We start from the raw sequence: 23,917 nt of genomic DNA on the forward strand, positions 1-23,917 counted from the left end.
ACGAAAAGCTTGAAATCATTTCACAGAGTCGAGTTATAACAGTCCGGTTATTTACGTACCGTCATTCTGGATAAAAGGATGTTAATGTGTGTAATAATAAGACACACTTAACGCTACTTGGTTCCGCCTTCCCCGCCCGTGGAGCCTTCCAGAAGTCGCCGGCAGACCCGTGCGGCTTGCAGCTAAGCCACACTCCAGGTTTCCATCGCAAAAGTCTTTATTTTACCCGTTGAACACTTACTAAGTGTCCTAAACCCTCAGTCAACATGTCCTCTTTGGGGACACTTGCGTTCGATGAGTATGGGAGGCCTTTCATCATCATTAAAGACCAGGACAAGAAGACACGGCTGTCGGGCATTGACGCTTTGAAGGTACAATGGGCTAGCTAGCATGGCACGTTGGTTAGCAACTGACTAATTTGCTATTACTTGCATAACGTTGGACACGTCAAGTCGACACCTTCCGTGTTTTAGTGTACGGCTGTGATTTTTAATCATATTCTCAACTGGCATGCTAAGCTGTTGGTGCAATAGCAATAGGTTAACATTAGCCAAGTCATGCTAACACTGAGGCCCATGTGCTTTTTGTCAGTGTTCAGCCGGTGGGTGTTGCTACACAAGGCTGCGCCCAAAATTGTCACTATGGATGTACATCATTTCGTTTCCATGAGTTTCAGTTCTTTATCGCAGATGGCAGCTTCAATCTGTTTTCGCTATAGATGGACCAAGAATAAAATCTTTCGTGAAATGTGAGCTAAAATGGAAATGTTTGTGTTTTGCAGTCTCATATTATGGCAGCCAAGGCGGTTGCGTCAACGCTTAAAACATCATTGGGACCTAACGGTGAGTAGAAACCATTTAAGTACAGTCTGATTACTTCCATGGACCAAACTCAAAATTATTAATTATTAATCAATTCAGAGAGCTGGTTAAGTGCGTAGTTGCTGAGCTTTTGTGTAGCTTAAATTAACTATAGTTACTACTACTGCTTAGTAAATTTGATATCCTTATGAAATAAAGTTGTGACCTTTTTTTAACATTTTAGCAATGGTCCCACTTGTTATTTCTCCCTGAACCGTTTTGTCCATTTTTGCATCCAGGTCTGGACAAGATGATGGTTGACAGGGATGGAGAGGTGACTGTCACCAACGATGGAGCCACCATCCTCGGCATGATGGATGTGGACCACCAGATTGCAAAACTTATGGTGGAGCTCTCCAAGTCCCAGGATGATGAGATTGGTGATGGAACCACTGGAGTTGTTGGTACGAGAAAGGAAGATAAGGGGCTTAGGATGCTTTTTTTCGGTGTAAACCTGGATTTATGCCTTTTGCTGGATGTTCTGGTGGTCCTAATATAGGATTTAACCCCATGGTTATCAACCATTGTGCAACCCTACATGGGTTATTGTAAAAGAGACTAACAGAGCCATGCAATCATCAAACACCTTCCCTTTGAGACAGAGGTAAATGTACCAAGCCTTGCCCTGGAAATGGCCCTGTTGGATCATAAAATAAAAAATTCAGTGTGACTGTAAAGGAAAAAGTCATTAAGCCGTTCTTCATCTCTAAACACAGCAGGGTTTTTGTGAATTCGTTTTACTCAGGTACTTTGTAGTCTGTTATTACTTAACAGTGGTGTGCTACAATATAAAGAACACATTATTCATGAGTTTCTGTTAATGCCATCTCTAGTCTCGATGCATTATGGATGTTGGCTCATAAATACACTCAAACTTTCTAGTATCCTGCAGCCATATCAAAACAAAACATTTTGCACTGGGAATATTCTCAATCGATTTTAAGCAGCGCGTTTGTCACCAGCAAGATTTTTTAAAGCTCTGATAATGAAAACCTGATGTATTTCAACCACATTATAACTATTTTTGGTATTATTGTCTCACTATTTTTTCATCCTCCTCAGTGCTGGCTGGGGCTCTGCTTGAGCAGGCTGAGCAGCTGCTGGACCGAGGAATCCACCCCATCAGGATCTCCGATGGTTATGACCAGGCTGCACGCTTTGCCATCGAACAGCTGGACAAAATTGCAGAAACCATGCCCTGCGATCCCAACAACACAGAACCACTCATTGAGACCGCCATGACAACATTGGGGTCCAAAATGTGAGTTTTTATGTTGTATTGCGACAAAACACAATTAACTATTTCACATTTCTTTAGTTTAGCTTTCGGCATTGCAAGGGGGTATCATCAGTTAAGATGTCACATCTGTTGTCTTTCAGTATCAATCGTTGCCACAGGCAGATGGCAGAGATTGCAGTGAATGCCATCCTCACTGTTGCCGACATGGAGAGGAAGGATGTGGACTTTGAACTCATCAAGATGGAGGGCAAAGTGGGAGGCAAGCTGGAGGACACACAGCTCATCAAGGGAGTCATTGTTGACAAGGAGTTCAGCCACCCTCAGATGCCCAAGGTATAAACGGTCTATCTCTGATCACATAGAATCAAATAGTTTACAGTACGTGAGGGCAAATTAAACTGCATCTCTCACATCCATCTTATACATATGTATTGCATAAAAATTGGGAAAATGTTTAACAATAAAAAACTAAATGTAGACAGTGAAAGGATACTGTTTTTTGCTTTATAGTTCTGCATTCAAACACTCCAGGTTTTAATGCCTTTACTTTTGTGTGACCACTCTAATATAACAATGCTAACATCAGTTCTTCTTTGTCACTACTCAGGTTCTGAAAGATGTCAAAATCGCTATCCTCACCTGCCCGTTCGAGCCCCCTAAGCCCAAGACCAAGCATAAGTTGGATGTGACCTCTGTGGAGGACTACAAAGCCCTTCAGAAATACGAAAAGGAGAAGTTTGAAGAGATGATCCAACAGGTTAGTACTGCAGCATCAAGGGAACTATAAACTGAATGCTTCACATCAACATTGACAAATGTGGTTAATTTTAAACCTCCTATTTCTTTTTTAGGTCAAAAGCAATGGCGCTAACTTGGCCATCTGCCAGTGGGGCTTTGACGATGAAGCCAACCACCTTCTGCTGCAGAATGAGCTGCCAGCTGTGCGCTGGGTCGGAGGGCCCGAGATTGAGGTGAGAGGCACTGGTTAGATCTCCTTAATGTTCATTTTCTTTTGGACAAAATTTTATTGTCACATTCTTCATACAATTTTATCACTATATGGTTATGATGAGTAGAGAGTATGAAGTAGAATTATTACCTTGTTTTTAACAATCCCGTGTCAATTGCGTTTTCTCTGCAGTTGATCGCCATCGCCACAGGAGGCCGCATCGTGCCAAGGTTCTCTGAGTTGACACCAGAGAAGCTTGGCACAGCTGGTGTGGTGAAGGAGATCTCCTTTGGCACTACAAAGGATCACATGCTGGTCATCCAGGAGTGCAAAAACACCAGGGCCGTAACCATTTTCATCCGTGGAGGCAACAAAATGGTAGGCACAAATGTGAATTTTCCTCCGCCAAAGTTGTGGTAATCTATCACTCTGGTTCACCTTTTATTTTATCCATGTCTTTAGATCATTGAAGAGGCCAAGCGCGCTCTCCATGATGCTCTGTGTGTAATTCGCAATCTGGTCAAAGACAACCGTGTCGTGTATGGAGGAGGAGCTTCAGAGATTGCATGCGCTCTAGCTGTCAACCTGGCTGCAGATAAGGTGAGACCTGCAGATAGTTTCTGAATAAAGCTAAATTATTTATGGTATTCCTTTTGCAAAAGTACAATAAGCATTTGTTTTGCACTTTTTTTGAAAAGCTCTGATTCCACAGCTAACTATAGAGATGCTGTTTCTTTTGCTGCCCTGACAGTCTTTTTTTCTGCCCTCCCTCCTCTCCAGTGCCCATCATTGGAGCAGTATGCCATGAGGTCATTTGCTGATGCTCTGGAAGTAATCCCAATGGCACTGGCTGAGAACAGTGGACTGAACCCTATCCATACCATGACAGAGGTCAGAGCCAGACAGGTCAAAGAGAACAACCCCTTCCTCGGCATAGACTGTCTGCACAAAAACACCAATGGTAAGGAACCAAGTGTCAGACAATCACAATACTTCACTTTAAAGTCAAAGCAAGACCACATGTATTTTAAATGGCTTTTTTTTGCTACTGCAGATATGAAGCAGCAACATGTGGTCGAGACCCTGATTGGCAAGAAGCAGCAGATCTTGTTGGCTACTCAGGTAGTCAAGATGATCCTCAAGATTGACGACATCCGCAGCCCAGGAGAGATCGAGGACTGAAGGCCTCCTGGAACACTTAAAGATTTCCGAGCTGTTCGAGAGGTTTTAGGCACTTCCCCGAGCACCACGTCCAAACCGCACTGCATATAGCTATTTATCATTTGATACAAAATGTTCAAGCTGTTGTCGTATCAAAGTCCCCATTAAAAAATGTTGGTCAGTTCAAAGCTTCCAGACTCGTAGTTCGGATTTCAAGCCGCCAATTTTGAACCTGATATTTGATCTTTATTTGTGTTTTCCACATCAGGTGAACAGTACATGTCTTTATAAAACTTGAGAATGTACGCAAAAAAAATGGAAAGCTGATGCATTAAAAGTAATCCACATACTCAATTCTATGAATGTAATACAATCTTTTGTTCTTTACAACATATTGCATATTTGTTTTGGCACAAGGCAGAAGTGCTAAATGGTTATGGCTCCACAATTAAAATTCACATTTCATTAACATTAAAAATGGCAGTTTGTCAGTATCCATACATTAACATCCAGACCTCTAAAGTAAAACATACAAGAAACATTTGGAAAACAACTGGAATGTCACCAATCAAACTAAAATTATGGGTAATGATCACTGTCCTGAGCTCTCTATGAAATGGCGCCTCTACATTTTCATTTTCAGGTTTTCAACCTGTGTGTAGGAACACGATTCTCAGCATCGTTTCCAACTCCAGCATTTTTGTGTAACTGACTGTCCATATGCTGAAGCATCTGACCTTCTCATTTACATGTACTTGTTGAGCCAGTTGAGCATGTCTGTCCTGGCCTCCTGGATGCTTGGTTTGTCTGTGGGGTTGATGTCCTCTCTTTTGCGGTGGACAAACCCGTGAGTCTGACCAGGAAAGATCTTCACCTGGTAATCCACTGTGCATTTCTCCTTAAGCTTTGCTTCAAGGGCACTCACCTGAGGAGCAAGCACAGGTGTATGGCAGAGATTATGGCATTTTTAAGTGAACTTCTGTGCAATAGAAGTCCCTCATGCATTTTCTGACCTTGTTCTGACTAAAAACCGTTTCATTGCTGGAGTATTTCAACATATCATTGGTATATAGAGGATACCTTATGGTGCTCAAACATCAGGGCGCATTTATGGAAGTTCTTGCGTACTGACCTGGTCCAGAGGGATAACCTCATCTTTTTCCCCAAAGATGAACAGCGTCGGACTCTTCAGTTCGTACCTGTCCTCTCTTTCACGGATGATCCCTGCACAGTGAGATCATCGTCAAAACCACTTTACAGCAAACACTTCTGCACATGGTCCTGATTCTGCACCAAATTACATTCTCAAAACGACATATTCTGCAAACCAATATAGCTGTTTTTGTAATACTGTCACGGAATAAGGAAGACACTTGAGACATACCATAGACTGACACTCCAGCTTTAATATCTGGATACTGCAGGGTAAGGTAATGTGTTGCCACCCCTCCCCAGCAGAAGCCCACTGCTCCAATGTGTTTGGCACCACACTGCTCCTTCAGGAACCTCAGCACTGCATCCACCTCTCTGGGGAAGGAAATACCATGACCATAATATCTTATGCATACATAAAAAAATGATCTGTGAATAACTGCCACATTTAATAACTTTAAAGGTGAAAACTACAAACAGAACATTTTTAACTCCGCTGAACAGAGGCCCTTAGTTACTTGTTAATGTTGGTTGGCTTTTTGTCTTCAAGCCACTCCTGAAATTTGGCCCAGTCGTGTGATGGTCCCCATGGCTCCTTTCCAGTATAGAAGTCTGGACAAACAGCACTGCTCAGAGCAGAACAATGGCAGAAGACATGTTTGTTAAAAGGTCAAACTGGCCTTCATAAGCACACACATGATCATCCACTCTTTCTTTCCTGCGCAGTGCAATGATTTTTACTCACATGTATCCATTGGCAGCCAACATATCAGCCATGTATCTGGTGTTGGGAAGCTGCCACCCATAGATGTCTTGTATGACTATGATGGCCTTGTCAGATGCAGAGGATGGTTTCACTACATAAGCTTTGATGTGCTCGATCTGCACCTCCTGACCGAGCCCCCCGTAGTCCATCCGATCACCAATATCACAGGGGCATGGCTTAGCTTCATTTGCCATCTGCTGACAGACAGACAGACAGGATCAGACAGACAGTAGAAAGTCAGCTGGATAGAGAGGATTTTTCAGACCTGGCTGTCCCTTAAACACGACTATTTGCACAACACAGTGACTAAGCATTTTGCAAACATAGCTCAAACTTTTCCCACTAGCTGCTCTCGGCCTCAAACAAGTGTGACCATCGATATGCACAGATCAGACCAGACATACCGTGTTGTATTATGTTTATTCCGACGAGAGAAGAGACAATGTGGGGTCTTCTGAAGGGCTCAAAAAGTTGCAGCCAGGTCGGTCATTGTAAATCTGCAGGGTCAATGGCAAAGAATAAAAATTCCTGTCGTGACCTTCAAAATAAAAGCTCTAATATTCTACATTACAAGTTACATATTTGGGGACCAAAACATTTTTTTTTATGAATAAGTGATTTAGATATTATGGAGCTTTTTGCCCAGGTCTTTGTCTTAAATACTGCAGCTTCTACATTTGAAATTAACCTCTAAAGCAGATATCATTTTGCCTTCTCTCTCTGCGTGTGGTGCGGACACCGACCTTACTTCCGGTACCATTCTGTGCTTCAATCTGACTTGACCTGTGAGTTTTGGCAACGTTTTATAGCGTTAAACAATTTCAGAAACAGACCCAAAGTTCATATTTGTTATACAAGTGTTTATATGTTGACACACGGTGCTTTAACTCAGACGACAGTCTCAAAAGGCACCGCTGGGATTCGAACCCAGGATCTCCTGTTTACTAGACAGGCGCTTTAACCAACTAAGCCACGGCGCCGCTGATGGGGCCGGCCGATAGCACTGTAGGCTTTCATGCCCCGGCATGTTATTAGTAATTAATAATTCATTATTTATTTCGACAAAGAATAAAGTTAACCTCATGATGTGCTTACTTTCGAAAAATAAAAAATATCTCTTGATAAAGTAGCTTCTTGTGATTTCTGAAATATATAACCACAACCGATTATATTTGAGTTAACATATTTAAATTAATAGCAGGGAACCTATTGGATTAATATTATCCATACATTATTTCGCCAAAAACGTCACAGATAAGATAAGAAGGTTATGTTCAAATAAGTTATGCTTGAAAAAATTACTTCGAAATAAAATAAAGTAGCAATTTTTGTAACAGCAATTTAATTGTGTTGAAAGAGTTAAGACACCTGAACCCCAAATTGCGTTTAAAGTTTACACAAGTGTGCATTCATAGTGAATAAACTGTAGAGTTTCATGTCATGTAAAACACTTCAGAAAGTGAACTGACATTTTGAGGAAGTATGGCTGTTCTTGCTGTAAAATATCTAAACCAAGTAAGTTATTTCTCACAAGACTAGCCCCGGTGTTTAAACTACTTTGCTTACGGTGCAATTCAAATGTTATAAAAGTGGTTTGTTCACATTTCCTCCTGCAGATGTCGCTGTTTAACACGGACGGATATTTTTGATGCACGATCTACATTATCAGAGTGAAAGCGAAGAAATTAATAAAATGTTTGCAACGTAGATACAGATGTACATTTTAATTGTGCTTGCGTATTACACAATATAAATCATAACTTATATATTAAAAAAAATATGAATTTACAGCTTTCCCTTCACTAACCACGTGACGGTTGTCATGGAAGTTTACCTGCCGTAAAACTTGAACCGCTGCGGTAAAGTAAAATTGTTGTGACAGGGGCTAGCAGTGACGTTAGCTAGCGCATGCGTTAGCAAGCTCAGCTAGCCATTTGTCTCCTGGGTTAACTGTCACTTCAGCAACACAGAGGATGAAACGTTTTTGTAGTTATTCGTTTTACACCGAAAATACACCGTAAAAAATAAAAGCTTTTGTTTAGCGGCGAACACAGACTGGGTGTGAGAGGACACAACGAAGCAAGCGCTGGCGTTCAGTCTGTTGGGAAACCATTTTATGATTGTCAATGCATCCGACACATAAGGATATACTCGTCTCGCTAGCTTAACGTAGCTAGCTAAACGATATTTTCTGTGTCGTGGATGGGTTCGCTGTACAAGGTACTCCTGGAAGAAACGGTGACCGGTGCTTAGCGAACAACATGGACACTGCCGAAGAAGGTAAATAATCGAAAGGCGTAACTGGTTGCTCCCCGGCTGGGTTTCACTAGCGTTAGCTACGTCAGTGTATCACCGAGAACCGAGGCTCCTGCTAAGCTGGCCTGCTAATGGTTAACTCAGCTGGATAGCATAGCCTGTCAATGAAATGTGAGATTTATTCAGGAAGATGGGAGAAGACTGGTGTTGTAATACTGCAGCCGAGCTCAGTATACGCGTACTATAAATCAGCAATGTATTGGAGAGTGTAGAAAAGGACTAGAAGTCCCTGGTGATGTCATCAGTCTCCTGATGTATGGTCATATAGATAAGAATAAGTTCATCGTGTCACTCACTTAAATGTATGCATCTTGCTTATCTAAGTATCTGTCATTTCCTGCTTGGTGCCTATGGATTCAATTCTCTGAGCAAAAGACACCTGTCTATTAACACAGCACTGCCACCTACTCTCTGTCTGCACATCTGTGTTTGTTCAGCATTTGGCGATGGGTGTCATATATCATATGTGTTTGTTTGTGTCTGCAGCGGATATTTGTCGTGTGTGCCGCTCTGAGGGGACCCCAGACAAACCCCTGTACCACCCTTGTGTCTGCACTGGCAGCATCAAATTTATCCACCAGGAATGGTAAGTGTGTTTGACTCTTCAGCTGTCGTTACTGTGAACTCCCCAGATTCCCCCACCACCCAGACAACTTTCCCCCTATGTCAAATATTTGAAGATTACTCACCAAGGTGAATAATCAGGAATCGGTTGGACAGTATGTCAACTGTTTGCATTAGTCGCTCCAAAACTGTACATTAAAGTATCCTCCCTCGTACTCTTTCAGAAACTAATCTGATTTTCTGTGTGGGGTTTTTCAGCATGCACCACAATTGATTATTTCTAAAAGAACACAGCACAATGTTTCACATATTTCCCTTTTTTCCTGCACCGTTGTTCTTATTCTCACTCTATGCACACAAGCACGCTGTCTCCAAGAAACCCAGCCAAGAGAATATTTGGTTTCTTCATAAAAATTGCCGTTACCTGGGTTATTTTTAATCTCATAGTCCAAAAATAGAAACCCGGAGCGGCATTTATATGCATATATTATAATAGGATTAATACAGTATAGGGATTTGCTATATTTCAGGGTGACTGCTAATGAATTGGATAACTGGGTGCTTAAGTTGTGCCCTATTATTGTTCCTCCCTGATAGCAAATGTAATTGAAGAATCATGAAAGGATTAAGAACAGGTTCATCCAGGTTGTATAGCATCCCAGATATCTTAGCTTAGGTGTGGTGGAATTTGCCTGGTGGAAACAATACCAGCCCCTGCAGGTATTTTGGAGAAGATGCTTTGTTCTCATCTGTCCTGTGTGTGAGCGTCAGTGGTTACAAGAGGGTCAGGTGCATAGAAATCCCCAGGCAGTGGCAGAGACCAGGTCTGGATTGTTCTGTCGTTGAACCTCTGTCTGAATCCATATTAGTTCAGGGTCACCCCCTCAAAGTTTAGAATAACAGTCTATTGTGTTTGGATAGTATAGTTGTGCTGAGTGTGTGCAGGCGGACTGTAGATATGTTTATCTTCTGTCTTTGTGGTTACAATACAGACAAACCCCCAGAAACACAAACGTAGCCATCAAACTTTATGTACTATAGATGACATTTCAATGTTAAAGTGACATGTCTCACAGTTTCATAATTCTTTGGTCAAATCAGAAAATTGAGGCGTTTTCACTAATGACTCGCTTTGCAATTGATGACAGAATATGTGTCAGAATGTCTTTGTTGATTTTGAGTCGGTCAACTGGATGAAATGGCCAGTTTCCCACATAAATCCCAGCTGTTGTGGATTCATAATGCCAATCTCGGTGCTGAACATATCACATTAACAAACCAAGACAGAATAAATGTGTTCCGTCACTCTCTTGCTTAGTTATGGTACGTCAAACCTTGTGTGTTTTTTGTCAGGAGGGCATAATGAGAACATTGAATGATGTAAGGTGAATTGCAACTGTGTAGGTCTCATGACACGCATTTGTAATGCTGTCATATGTGTTGGAATCAGCCGGTGTAATGACTCCCTTACCTAACCCTGTTAGTAATCCTAGAATCTCGTCTATGTAACAACAAGCTGGGATGGTGTTGTTATGGGTAACATACAAGCACAAATCAGCTCAGGAATAACTGATACACCCTGTCAGCTGTTGGTCAGAAAGTGAGTGTTGTACCGTGACTGAAACATGATGACTACTCACGGTCAGTCTCTGTTGGGTCCGGAGGTCCTAGAGAGGTCATCACAACTGGTAGCCTTTTGGCATCCATGAAAAAGTTTACGTTCGGTCAGCAATGTAGACCTTTGTCTCACAGAGTTAAAGATCCCAGACTGCGGTTTAAATATGTAACACAGTGGTTGTTTTTGAGCGGCAGTATGTAGTATAATCTTATCAATCCAAATTTGTTGCAAACGGAGACCATTTGGGAGATACACATGTTTTGGGCTGTTGAATTGTGTGCTACTGTTGACCCTCTAAATGTTACTTTACAGTTTGGTCCAGTGGCTGAAGCACAGCAGGAAGGAGTACTGTGAATTATGCAAGCACAGATTTGCTTTCACACCAAGTAAGTACTTGTGACATTGATGGATCATCCACTTTTGATATATTATTAACAGCCCCAAGTTTCCTAAACAAGCCTTACAGATGGGGCCATATGGTTCTTTTTATTGTGAATTTTATCACACATGAAAGATCATTTAAATTTCCCTGACTCAGTCTTTTCCTCCGTCCTCTTCAGTCTACTCCCCAGACATGCCCTCACGTCTGCCCATCCAGGATATATGTGCAGGCCTGCTGACCAGTGTGGGCACAGCCATCCGCTACTGGTTCCATTACACACTGGTGGCCTTCGCATGGCTTGGGGTGGTTCCTCTAACTGCATGTAAGTAGTAAACACACGGACACAAATGCTGAGGTAAACTGGAAGTGTACACAAGGTTGCAGTGATCTCATTTGTCCTCCCTTCTTACATTTCATATCAGTTGTTTCAAATATTTATTATCCTAAACACGTCATTTACCGGTGTACTCTCTTCATAAATGGATTCGTCTGATGAGTATGATAGGAAATGTTCATTATACTGTTAGTTGACCCCTTAAGTATTACTTCATATCCTCAGTTCTGTCCTTGTGTGGGCGAGAGGAAGTTTTTCACTTGTAGCACATGTGTGAAGCACATGAAGTGTAAGCATTACACATTAGCTAATGTTATGGTTTAACACGAAGGAATTACAGCTTTAGCACCGCTACATAACAAGCAATGCTGTGTGTGCTCCAAGATATGTAAATCCCCCTCAGTACTCGATGTAAGAAATGTAGGCTCGATCTATTTAAATCTCATTATGTAAGCTGTTACCATTCAGTATTTTAAATGTATTCTAGAGTTGCATAATTACACAAATGTATTTGTCTGATCTCAGGTCGCATCTACAAGTGTCTGTTTACCGGCTCTGTGAGCTCACTTTTGACACTGCCACTGGACATGCTCTCTACGTGAGTGGTGATACGGTTTTTCTCCAGCACTACACACACTAGTATGGGAAATAATGCTAAATTAAGTGAAAGCTACTCTGTTTACTTGTGCATTGCCTTAATCTCCCCAGAGCTTTTGTTTAAAGCACAGTGGTTTTGTATGTTTATATATAAATATATATGTTTAAATGTTTGTGCTCCTGCAGAGAGAACCTGCTTGCAGATTGTCTACAGGGCTGCTTCGTGGTCACCTGCACGCTGTGTGCGTTTATTAGCTTGGTGTGGCTCAGAGAACAGATAGTCCATGGTGGCGCTCCCCAGTGGTTAGAGCAGCACCAGCCGCCACCGCCAAATGCAGCTGGACAAGCTAATGAGGTACTTTGCTTGACTAATGACCAATGAGACCAATTCATTTCTTTTTACTGAACAAAAGGGGAAAAAAAATCTTAAGAAGATTATAACAATATCCTACCATAACCCATCTATCTACTCAACAGTTTTCTAATCTGAGATACATACTTGGACAGCCAATCTTTATCACACATATACACACAAAACTGTCATATTCCCGTATTAAAGTCATGCATCCTCTCCCCTTAACCTCAGGCACAAGCTGCAGGCCAGGGTGCAGCTGATGAGCCCCCTGCAGCCCAGCCAGCCCCTGCTGATCCCCCAGCCCAGAACGAAGCAGAGCCTGAGCCCCCTGATGTCCCCCCAGACCAGGGTGATGACCCAGAGCTTGAAGAAGAGGAGGGAGCAGCAGCTGAAGATGCCGACCCCAACAACGGAGCACAAGGTTGGAATGTTATTCAGTTTAGTATCAATGTAAATTAACCACAATATCAGTTTTTCTGGCAAGTGTAGCTGTGAGAAGAGTTGTCAGACATGTTTGACATGCATCAGCATAAACAAAAACAGTGATTGTCTTCAAGAATGGATAGCGCACTGCCTGCCTGCCCATCACATTTCACATTGTTCTGCATGGTCAGATTTTACAGAGATATGCTGGAATGCCTTACCTTACAAAATAAAAGTGCTTATCATCACAAATCACAGATAAAGTGCTGTTCATGCACAAATTAAATGGAGCAGAACATCATGAATATAGTTATTTCCAACATTTAATCTCCAACAGACAAGAGAGTAGTTGGAGCAACATGTTTTTGCAGCAGAGAACAACAGGGCTTTATGGAAATGCAGTTTAAAAACACTGAGAAACACTAGAACAAACATGTACCACTGGTGTTAGAGCAAACAAATAGTTTCCACAATGGTCTCATTTGTCAGTTTGCCAAGGCATTACAATTAATTTGAGAGTGATACAACGACATGTCAAAATGCTACCCGTAGCACTCATATCACCCTAATTTGTTTTGTTTTACCGTGGTTAATGGTCTGATATTGCAGCAGGCTAGGCGAAAAGGACTGATAATGAATTGGGATTGCATTATACATTATTGTAGCTGTGGGGTGTCACTGCAGCCAAATGAATGCAGTGAAAAATCCTCACAATAGGTTGCTCTGCAATTCTATGCTAACAGATTTGACCAGAACAGCATTAATAATGTAACAATAACCACCCTCTTACATATAATTTTTCTGTGTTGTCGCTAAAGGGCATCTCTAAAACATTTGAGCAGACAATGCACAATTAAAAGTGTTGTTCTGACACGCAGAATATGGACTTTATTTTGACATGACACAAAATATTAGATGGGACCACTCGTACGCGGTATTGTATACATATCTGACTGCTGTGAACGTATTGGTCTTCATTGTATTTCAAGTTAATACCTTTTTGTGTAGATGACATGAATTGGAACGCTTTGGAGTGGGACAGAGCAGCGGAGGAGCTCACCTGGGAAAGGGTAACTTTACATGACATTATTGATCACTAAACAGCCCCATTCCTAGTATACACTTAACAAAAACTCATATGAAACACTGAAAACCTTCCCATTTTTCTTTCAGATGCTTGGCCTCGATGGATCACTTGTATTTTTGGTATGTTTTTATGCCTGTCATGTTCTGTTTTTTACACTTTGAATATTTTGTATGATGAGTTTGTAAGTCTCTTGTGTCTTTGTCTTGTAGGAGCATGTTTTTTGGGTAGTGTCTCTCAACACGCTCTTCATCCTGGTCTTCGGTGAGTAGACTGATTTATTGATTGAATTTATTTGATGATTATGAGTACAAAATGATTTTGTACACTAGTAGTTATCATGAAGGATAAAAACACAATAAAGTCTAAAAGGTGTATTTCTATTGTGGTCGATTTATCATTTATTGATAAATGACACAAAAAAGGAAGCAAAACATAAAACTGAAATCTGTACAAGTATACAGTACTGATCCTTCATCATACGGATCTCAGACTTTTATCTACTTCTTTCTACGGGTTTATTGCATTTTTCTTTTCTAGTTTATAAGCCACAAAGTGATGTCTGTGAATGTCTTCTTTTTTTTCCCTCATTCAGCATTTTGTCCCTACCACATCGGGCACTTCTCTGTCGTGGGTCTTGGCTTTGAAGAATATGTAAGATGCTGCTTTCATCATCTCAGCCTTATTATGCAATATTGTGTCTCTTAAACTGAGATTAACTGCTTGACAACAACTTTGTATTTTTCTTCAGGTCCAAGCCTCCCACTTTGAAGGCTTAATCACAACCATAGTGGGCTACATACTGCTGGCCATGACGCTCATCCTCTGTCACGTATCCTTCCATCTAACACCATCATCAGTCCCTGCACTGAAATGTAAAACGAGCATTCTCGCAATATTACGAGGGCAGATGTGTTCTGATAAGTCTGTGCAGGTGTAAATGTGTAAGCAGTGTTGATCCTTAATGGCTGTCTCAGGGACTGGCTGCTCTAGTCAGGTTTCAGCGCTCCAGACGTCTCCTGGGAGTCTGCTACATTGTTGTCAAGGTAATCCGTCTTGTGTAACTCATGTAGGCACCGTCCTTGGTGGAAACAGAAATATTCACTTACTGACATTTACTACATGAGTATGACTTAATCTGTGCGGCTTTTTTTTGCAGTGATACACAGAAGCTGACGCATAGCAATTTTATACATATGTCACCTTTCATCGAGATGAGAAGTTTCTACTGTATTTATATATGGGGTGAAGTGTTACCAAGACAAATGTCTGCTCCATTTCAGGTCTCTCTGCTGGTTGTTGTGGAGATCGGTGTTTTCCCACTCATCTGTGGCTGGTGGCTCGACATCTGCTCTTTAGTAAGACTTTCTTGCTCTCCCGCTTATTTTGACTCCTAGCAAATCTGTTTTACTCTGTGAAATGATCTCATTCTCTGCATGTTTTAATTAACTGGTGAAATTTAAAGATTTGGATGATGATCAGTTGGCATCATGGTAATAGGAGGGTTAATTTTATTTCATATCCTTGGCTGATGTAGTTACAGATACAGCACCATACGTGTGAGTGACACATAATTTTCTGAAATAGTATCCATGTTTCTACCAGCCTCAAAGGGTTCCTCCAGTGTCAGTGACGGCTAATCTTCCATTGACATTTCAGTATGTGCTGTTTGACACAATCTGTTAAAATGAGAGTGGTGTTCTCTACCCGGTAGAGGCGTCTTGTCAGACAGCCATTGAAGTAGCTGTTCGACGCAGACATAGAAGCAGATGCTGTTGATCACACAGTTCAGGCATTTATTATTAACACAGGAAAACGGAAAACAAACTGGTTTGGACGTTTGGAGAGTGTTGCATATGCCTCTGGGTTGTGGCTCTCACTCTCCGTATCTGCAAGTCACTGTGTGTCAGCGAGTTTTCACTATTTGAAGCTAACTAGCACAGTGACGGGGAAACTAAGTGCTTCTCCACCTCAAGTGGCCATCTAAGCTTGTGCCCCATGCCACCTATTGTAAGCCAGCGGGTATGTTTGTGGAAAGCCCATCCTGAGCCAATCATCCTGCCTCAGAACAGGTGGAGCAGCCTGCACTGCAGAAGGGAACCAAGTGCCTCCTGCTGTGCAGCTGTCCACCTGTGAAAGGAATATAATTGGCCTGAAAATGGACTGTGTTGAATAAGCTATCTTTATCATTTCAGCCTGTCCTACAGATTAAATTTAGCTTCTGATTACAAAGGTAGTTTGGTCTCTGTTGAGATGCTGTTTTTAGAAGCTCTAATAAATATTTCAAATATAGGACCTGAAGTAAAGCATTCATTCTGTTTAAAGCTAAAGAAAAATAGAAACAACGGCACTAAAGCACAAAATGAGACTGAACTTTGAACAGCAGTGGGGGAATCCTTAATTTTACATGTCTAATTTTAATCTGCTAATCTTATGACATGTGTAAATGTTATTCATTGCACATTTTATGATCGAGCCAACTGTGCATTCGTCATCTTAGAACCAACACTGAATATTAATCAGTCAAAATGCTTTCTTTTATATAACGTTTTACTTTCTTCATCCTGCAGGAGATGTTTGATGCCTCCCTGAAAGACAGAGAGTTGAGTTTTAAATCAGCCCCTGGGACCACCATGTTCCTGCACTGGCTTGTGGGAATGGTCTACGTCTTCTACTTTGCTTCTTTCATCCTCCTACTCAGAGAGGTAAGATCCTGATGACAAGCATTTTTACATCACTTATGATAAAAAGCTTCTGCTAATTTATGTCATTATTTGTCCATCAGGTGCTGAGGCCGGGAGTGCTGTGGTTTCTGAGAAACCTCAATGACCCAGATTTTAACCCGGTGCAGGAGATGATTCACCTGCCCATCTACAGACACCTGCGGCGGTTCATCCTGTCCGTGGTGGTGTTCGGCTCGATCGTGTTGCTCATGCTGTGGCTGCCCATCAGGCTGATCAAACTACTGCTGCCCACCTTCCTCCCGTACAACGTCATGCTCTACAGGTAACCAGCAGACATAACGCAAATAAAGGTCACTTAGCATTAGACTGTGAGAAAGCAGCTGCTGTCTTTGTGAAATGGTGTATGAGGCCACTTCCTTTTCAGGCCATGCATTTTGTCAAAGCAGATCTTGAACAAAAGAGGAAATATATATGGCTCTGTGTAACCGTGAGGTCCATGCCCTGGCACACATGGTTGAAGTGACATTTTCTGAACCTGTCCACCTCTCTCCCTTCAGTGATGCTCCGGTCAGCGAGCTGTCTCTGGAGCTATTATTACTTCAGGTTGTGCTGCCGGCTCTTTTGGAGCAGGGACACACTCGCCAGTGGCTCAAAGGCCTGGTCAGGGCCTGGACAGTCAGTGCTGGATATTTATTGTAAGTCAATAATTCTGAATTCACCACACACAATTCATACTAAGCTCCTAATCATTCTCAGATTAGCTCTCTATAACTAAACACATCTTTAACTCCACAGGGACCTCCACTCCTACCTCCTCGGGGAGCAGGAGGACAATGACGCCAACCAGCCTGTGAACAACAACAACAATAACAACCCTCCTCCTGGTCACCATAACAACAATAACAACCCTGCACCAGCTGTTGGCGAGGGGCTGCATGCAGCCCATCAGGCCATCCTGCAGCAAGGGGGACCAGTGGGGTTCCAGCCTTATCACAGACCCCTTCGCTTCCCGTTCAGGGTGAGACACTCCAAAGATTTAATGCAGTATCTGGAGAATTATATGTTGTATGTCTGCTTTTTTTTTTTTTAATTCTAGTTTAATTTCTGCACCTGTTTGATTTCCATTTATAAATATATATTTTTTTTGTTAAAGTGTAACTTTTTTAGCATTATACTATGCACATTGCTCAACTAAAGGATAAATTGAAAAGAGACCTTAACATAGAGATTAAAGATGATGATTGGGACGAGGCCTGGAAGAGCGCAAAAACCTTGTGTTGAAAGCAATTCACCTCAAATTTTTACACATATCCCCTTCCCAACTCCATAAGTTTACTCTTGATTTTTCTCCACTATGTCCCAAGTGCAAAATAGAAACAGGCAGTCTCACCCACTGCCTGTGGTCTTGCAGGAAAATACAGCAATTCTGGTATGTTATAGGACGGGAAATTGATAAGATCTTATCTATTACTACATACTGTGACCCACTGTGTATGCTACTTGGGATATCAGATGCCTCTATTAAGGATAAATATAAAATGAAACTAAACAAAATTCTTACATTTTGTGCTTTTGAACTGGACAACTGTCAAAGTTCAATCTAAAACACATTGGCAAAAGATCATACTTGAATATATATAATTGGACGATTTGACATGCATTTTACATGACAGAGGCAATATATTTCACAAAATATGGGAGCCCGTTATGTCATATATTGATTTAGATATCTCCACTATTTTTACAAGAGGGTTTATGTAGTGTAGATGTGAGTGAATTCTGCCTTATAGCTGTTCGTTACTGTTCCTTGTAGGTTGTGAAAATCCTCAATCCTCGTCTCCTGCCAACGTGTTTGAATGTGTCTTTGAAGTCGAGATGTTCTGTTCCGTTTGGTTTTGTTTTTATTGCTTTTGTTCTGCAGATCGATTGCTTTGATGCAATCACAGTGTCTTTTGTTGAATCAAAATAAATGAATATATATTAAATAAAAAAAACAAAGGTTAAACATTTTTAGATGCGTGGATTCCAGCTGAAATATGAACTCTTTCAGTGTTTTCACAAATCAGTATTACCATGGCTGCCCAACCACACAGTCACAATGTGTATTTAAGACAATCGGCCAAATTTTTTTGTAAAATAGTGGAAAACGATATAATTGGGACAGCAAGCTTTCCATGCAAATGCAAATTCAGATGTATATGTTTAAAGTTAACATACTTTAACTGAGTGTCATAATAAAGCTTAAAGTCATTGTTAAAAAGATACTAGGGCCACCTAGCAATTGTGGTAGTCCACAAAAATTCAGAAAAACACCGTAGGTACCACTTACTGTACATCTGAGGCCATACAACTCAAATCCCAGTCATTACACCCCTCCTCCTTCATGTGAAAGGCCTTGATCTGCATGTGCACTGCTATAATTATCGTATATAATCAATTGTAGTTTATAAATACAGACACATATGGATATAGACACATTTCTACAGTGTTGCAGGGAAAGGAAATCAAATATGTTCAAGCTGATTACTTCAATACATTCAGTTTTATTCTAAAACTTGTTTCCTCTTTTCTCCAGATCGTGTTGCTTATAGCGTTCATGTGCATCACTCTGCTAGTGGCCAGTCTGGTGTGCCTAACCCTACCAGGTGAGAAAAGCACAACCAGCAATTTTCTGCTTTGTAGACCTACACCCAAACCATAATTAAAGGGTAAATCTATATATATATGTGCATGTCTCTGCTGTGTAAACAGTTCTTTTTGAAGTTCTAGCTCACATAGTATTTCACTTCCAGGCTTCCAGGCCTGAGGAACACTGTAAAGTTGGAAAAAGGGTGAAGAGGGGTCATGTTTTCTTTGTCACATGTGTGTTTCAGTGTTCACTGGGCGCTGGCTGATGTCCTTCTGGACAGGAAGCTCCAAAATCCACGAACTGTACACAGCGGCCTGCGGCCTATACGTCTGCTGGCTGTCCATCCGAGGAGTCACTGTGCTCCTGGCCTGGATGCCCCAGGGACGCACCGTCATCATGCACAAAGTCCAGGAGTGGACGCTCATGGTGGGTTCCTGTGAGCAGCCTCTATTGTTGCCAAACACCAAAATTGGGCAGCAGAGTGGTGCAGTGATTAGTTGTTCTTTATCCAGCCATTAGATTGTCTACAGCTGGACCTGGATGCAATGTTTTGTTAAATGGTTGGCTGCTTGTTACGAACTCATATTCAAATTTAGAAGCAGCTGTCTAGTAGTAATATTCCAACTATGCAAGCTTCAACTCAAGTCATTTACCCTGCCATCAAGGAAGACATTTGGTACAATCAAAGGGGAATAAAACTTAAACTACCATGCGTGTACTGCTTTGTTTGTGCAGATACTGAAGACCCTGGTTGTAGCTCTGCTGGTCGCTGGAGTCATCCCGCTGCTACTGGGCCTGCTGTTTGAATTGGTCATTGTGGCTCCACTCAGGGTACCCCTGGACCAGACACCCCTCTTCTACCCTTGGCAGGTATGACTTTGTCTGTATTGTATGATTATGTTCCTTTATTCTCCTCCTTTTCCACACCGCCTTTTAGTGGTTCATTGTTGTGTAGGTAATGTGTTGTATTTTTTCCTATACTATAAATAATAATTTCCTCTTCTTGTATCCATGTTCATCCATTGATCTCTCTGTTATCTTTCTACAGGACTGGGCTCTTGGAGTGCTCCATGCCAAAATAATTGCCGCCATCACTCTCATGGGCCCTCAGTGGTGGCTGAAGACTGTTATTGAGCAGGTGGGTTGTATATAGATATTGGACATTACCTTCTTCATTTAGCTAAACATGTTATGATCTTAAGATGCTGTATATTCTCTTTTTGACCAACAAGTATCCACTTTAAAAAATCATTTTAATGTCTTTACTGGATAAGAGACAAATATATATAGCTGTTTACATGTAGTCTAGTTTGTATGCAGTATATAAAAAGGGCAGTTGAGTGATAAGTCTGTAGTGCAGTAGGAGGAATTGGGCTAAAGCTCCCATGTCACTAAACCTTGAGAAGTATAGTGGATACCAACCACATCTGTAGGTGTTGGTGCTGTACAGTCTAAAAACTATAAACTTTCTCTTTAGGTTTACGCAAACGGAATTCGCAACATTGATCTCCAGTTCATCATCCGTAAACTGGCAGCTCCAGTCATCTCAGTGCTTTTGCTGTCCTTGTGTGTGCCGTATGTGATCGCTGCTGGGGTGGTGCCTGCTGTAGGTGAGTGTCTGAGAACAGGTGTGTCAATAAAAGAGTCGGTTCAAGGGTTAATACTGCAGCAACACACTAAGACAAATACCATTAAATACCCTTTTCTGTGCTGGCTAGTGCATATAATATTGGTTGCAAAAAAATTATTAAAGCAGTGGCCCTGTTTATTTAAAGTTTGCATTAAAGTAATCCCTTGAATGTGCTGAAGTATCATCAAATTAGCATTTTTTCGAAGATATTTAGTTCCTTCTTATCTCAGATGGCTGATGCAGTGACTACAGTGTAAGCTAAGGAGATGTTCATTGAAGCAATTTGTAGCTTAAGTGCATTACTTTTGCAGGAGTCACCCCTGAGATGGAGATTCTAATGCAGAGGAGGATCTACCCCTTCCTCCTGATGGTGGTCTCGCTCATCGGCATCCTGTCCTTCCAGATCCGACAGTTCAAACGCCTTTATGAACACATCAAGAACGACAAGTAATGATCTTTTAAGCATATACCCATGTGTGGAAACAACAAACACGTGTTATGGTCAATGACTATAAAGCCAGTTTTCAGTGTAAATATAAGTTAAAGGGGCACTGTGTAGTTTTGAGGGAAGAAATTCAAACTCAGAACTGTAATATTTACAATATTAATGAGGTGATAATACAAACTCAGAAATATTTATTTTTTCCATATCTGAATAAACAAGCTGTTCTCAGAGGAAAATAAGGCCCCCAGAACACTGTTTGAAGCTAGAAAGGTGGCAGGGTCCGCCACATATAAACAATGTAAAACGGTATGAAACTGTGTTGTCCTTAATGTCAGTTTGTTTATTCAGTTTATTCAGTCATGAAAACGAAGTGTTTGTTTATTTAATTTGTGTAGGTATAAATAAATCAGTCAATGAAGATCTTTCTCTTCTGATTAAAATTTCTCCCCCAAAACTACGTAGTGCACCTTTACAAACATCTGGTGCAACGTTGCTCTATGCTAACTGGACTTTTGGTTTAAACAGTTGATACCCAGGTTTTCAAAATGCTATTTCTTGTCAAGGGTTTTGATTTAAGAGGACATAATTACAGTCATTAAGCATAAGAAAATGTGCTTTTAGTCTGAAAGTCTGAAAATAAGAATCCCAGTATAAATATTGTGATTATCTCTCTTTACAGGTACCTGGTTGGACAGAGGCTGGTCAACTACGAACGGAAAGCTGGAAGAGCAAGCTCAGTCCCGCCCTCCAACCCCATCGCAGAGTAGATTTTTGTGTCACACGTTGCCACATTTTTGCACCTGTTACCCTGCGTACAACCTCTCCACCCCAACCCCTTCTGGTTTTCAACTCAGCCCTTGGACGGCGATCCTTTCGAACCTCCGATGGATCTTGGTGGATTTGAATGGATGTTGTTGAAATCCCTATCACGCCCGTCAAGGCGGTACAAGAGGGAAATGTATTATAATCACGGGACAGCTGAGTAAAGCCCCTCCGAGAAACGGAATAGGCAGGTGGGTGAGGGGGTTAGAGGTTTGATTTGAAGCTCAACATCTGTATTGTCGTTCACGCCTTGCTTTGTAAAGTGCTGCCTGATAATTGTACATGTGTAAATACTTTGAACGCAGACTTTGTCTTAAAAAAAAAAAAAAAGACGGATATGGATTAATGCAATGACCATTGTACATCTTAAAAGTGTATGTATAATTTATTAAATCAAACTGACAATTTATCTTTTTTGGTTTTTGTTTGATGATCTGAGCCACATGCCGTGCAGCAGGTTTTTTATTCAAAATGTACTTTAAAATCTTGTATAAGAGCTGTTGCTGTCATTTCAATGAGAAGATTTTTCATATAATTTTGCATTAGGCAGGTCTTAAGATATCCCATGTGGAAACATTAATACATGACTGGTATTGGTTGGACTGTCTCATCCTTTGGTATGAGAGGAGAATTTAGTACAAGTCCAAATTGCTCTGCCAGGATACCTGGGATCTCCTCATCTTTCAGTTCCCTGGTTGTGGTTTCCAACTCTCTTCCATCTGTTGGATATGTGTTGCTGGTCAGTCTGCGGCCAGTGTAGGTGAGCCTTCCACCTGGCTTTAACATCGTGCAGAAGGACTTGCAGACGAAGATGGAGCATGGAGAGCTTTGGTGGTACTGGCACATTTCTGCAAAGTCCTCCAAACACCGAGGTTCAAGTGTGAACTTGTAGATGTCTGCCCAATCTCCATCCGGCCCTTTGTTCTCCTCCTTCTGCAACTCCAGAAAGAGCATCTCCTTGTCCTCTCTGATGCGGTACACTCTGTGGCCCTGCTCCTGGGGGCCATTGGTGTCCAGCGAAAGGGGGACGCTGAACCCAGAGGAACCGAACCCGACGTCGCACAGCCAGCGCCGCCCGTCGAGGGTCACCATGTTGATCAGATGGTCAAAAGGTGGCCCGTAACGACCCGGTGTCAAGCTCATCACCTGGCCCGAGACCACGGTGACCTGGAAGCCCATGTTTTTGAGCAGCCATGAGAAGAGGCCGTTGATCTCATAGCAGAAACCCCCCCGGCGATGGTTCACGATCTTGTCGTACAGAAGAGGAGGTTCGAGTTGGACTCGTCCGCCGCTGTGTATCGTGAGGTTTTCAAACGGGACCGACAGCAGGTGACGGGTGTGGACCGCCCGCAGCACGTCCAGGGTGGGCTCAACGGGGCCCGCAAACCCTATGCGGGACAGATATTTCTTCAAGTCCATGTCAACGGAAGCCATTGTTAAAGATAACTTTAGCCTCGACTTAAAGATAGGCCAAGAAACTCGGGCTCACTGAGCTGTCGTGTGTCGGTCTTACTCCTCTTCCTGCTGCTTAACGTGTTCACGGCAGAAGTCAAAGTACAAAGTCCTGAAACCAGCTCCTGTTGTAGTTCATAACAAGTAGGTTTTGATAAGGATACAAAAAAAGTACATATAGTAAAGTATATGACTTTGTGTTTTTGGTGAATTAGTGTACGGCAGCCTCCGTAAAAAAGTTAAAAATCGCTTTTTTCCCCTCACTTTTTACAAGACCGTTTTTTGTCGAAACTTTATTGATCAAAAAACTTTACCATCCCCAATTTCTCCTTTCTTTTTTTCCATGTTAGGTCACAATAAAACCCCATTAATGGAAACATGTTGACGAAAATATTAGAGGAAAAAAAAATATATAATGCAGTAGCGTGAAATACAGGAAGATTAGACGTTCCTT

The 23,917-nt window shown here is 41.6% G+C and overlaps 4 protein-coding genes across 4 annotated transcripts; 2 read left to right on the top strand and 2 right to left on the bottom strand.

Moving 5' to 3' along the window:
- The first annotated feature begins 127 nt into the window (after window positions 1–127).
- Window positions 128–4,564, top strand: cct5 (chaperonin containing TCP1, subunit 5 (epsilon)). The gene is made up of 11 exons (XM_084341287.1): window positions 128–371; window positions 782–842; window positions 1,100–1,264; window positions 1,923–2,121; window positions 2,241–2,433; window positions 2,708–2,857; window positions 2,952–3,071; window positions 3,242–3,427; window positions 3,512–3,649; window positions 3,830–4,010; window positions 4,104–4,564. Exons 1-11 carry the CDS (start codon window positions 267–269, stop codon window positions 4,229–4,231), a joined length of 1,626 nt encoding a protein of 541 aa, XP_084197413.1. The 5' UTR covers window positions 128–266; the 3' UTR covers window positions 4,232–4,564.
- cmbl (carboxymethylenebutenolidase homolog (Pseudomonas)) lies at window positions 4,561–8,053 on the bottom strand. Its single transcript, XM_084341289.1, has 7 exons — window positions 7,963–8,053; window positions 6,533–6,625; window positions 6,108–6,322; window positions 5,881–5,988; window positions 5,595–5,737; window positions 5,343–5,434; window positions 4,561–5,135 (listed from the first exon to the last, which is right to left on the bottom strand). The coding sequence occupies exons 3-7, from the start codon at window positions 6,320–6,322 to the stop codon at window positions 4,956–4,958; spliced, it is 738 nt and encodes a 245-aa protein (XP_084197415.1). The 5' UTR covers window positions 6,533–6,625; window positions 7,963–8,053; the 3' UTR covers window positions 4,561–4,955.
- LOC311249897 (E3 ubiquitin-protein ligase MARCHF6-like) lies at window positions 8,035–22,420 on the top strand. Its single transcript, XM_084341281.1, has 25 exons — window positions 8,035–8,408; window positions 8,931–9,030; window positions 10,939–11,012; window positions 11,187–11,330; window positions 11,868–11,940; window positions 12,126–12,294; window positions 12,526–12,715; window positions 13,726–13,787; window positions 13,891–13,923; window positions 14,014–14,065; window positions 14,397–14,455; window positions 14,553–14,633; window positions 14,779–14,847; window positions 15,085–15,159; window positions 16,372–16,506; window positions 16,587–16,807; window positions 17,043–17,180; window positions 17,281–17,503; window positions 19,061–19,130; window positions 19,359–19,540; window positions 19,850–19,984; window positions 20,163–20,252; window positions 20,592–20,724; window positions 21,056–21,191; window positions 21,869–22,420. The coding sequence occupies exons 1-25, from the start codon at window positions 8,390–8,392 to the stop codon at window positions 21,954–21,956; spliced, it is 2,751 nt and encodes a 916-aa protein (XP_084197407.1). The 5' UTR covers window positions 8,035–8,389; the 3' UTR covers window positions 21,957–22,420.
- LOC311249901 (arylamine N-acetyltransferase 2-like) lies at window positions 22,378–23,818 on the bottom strand. The gene has a single exon (XM_084341288.1). The coding sequence runs from the start codon at window positions 23,443–23,445 to the stop codon at window positions 22,588–22,590; it is 858 nt and encodes a 285-aa protein (XP_084197414.1). The 5' UTR covers window positions 23,446–23,818; the 3' UTR covers window positions 22,378–22,587.
- Between the last annotated feature and the right edge of the window lie 99 nt (window positions 23,819–23,917).

Source organism: Pagrus pagrus, assembly GCF_965226575.1.
Source record: "Pagrus pagrus genome assembly, chromosome: 20".
Taxonomy (NCBI): domain Eukaryota; kingdom Metazoa; phylum Chordata; class Actinopteri; order Spariformes; family Sparidae; genus Pagrus; species Pagrus pagrus.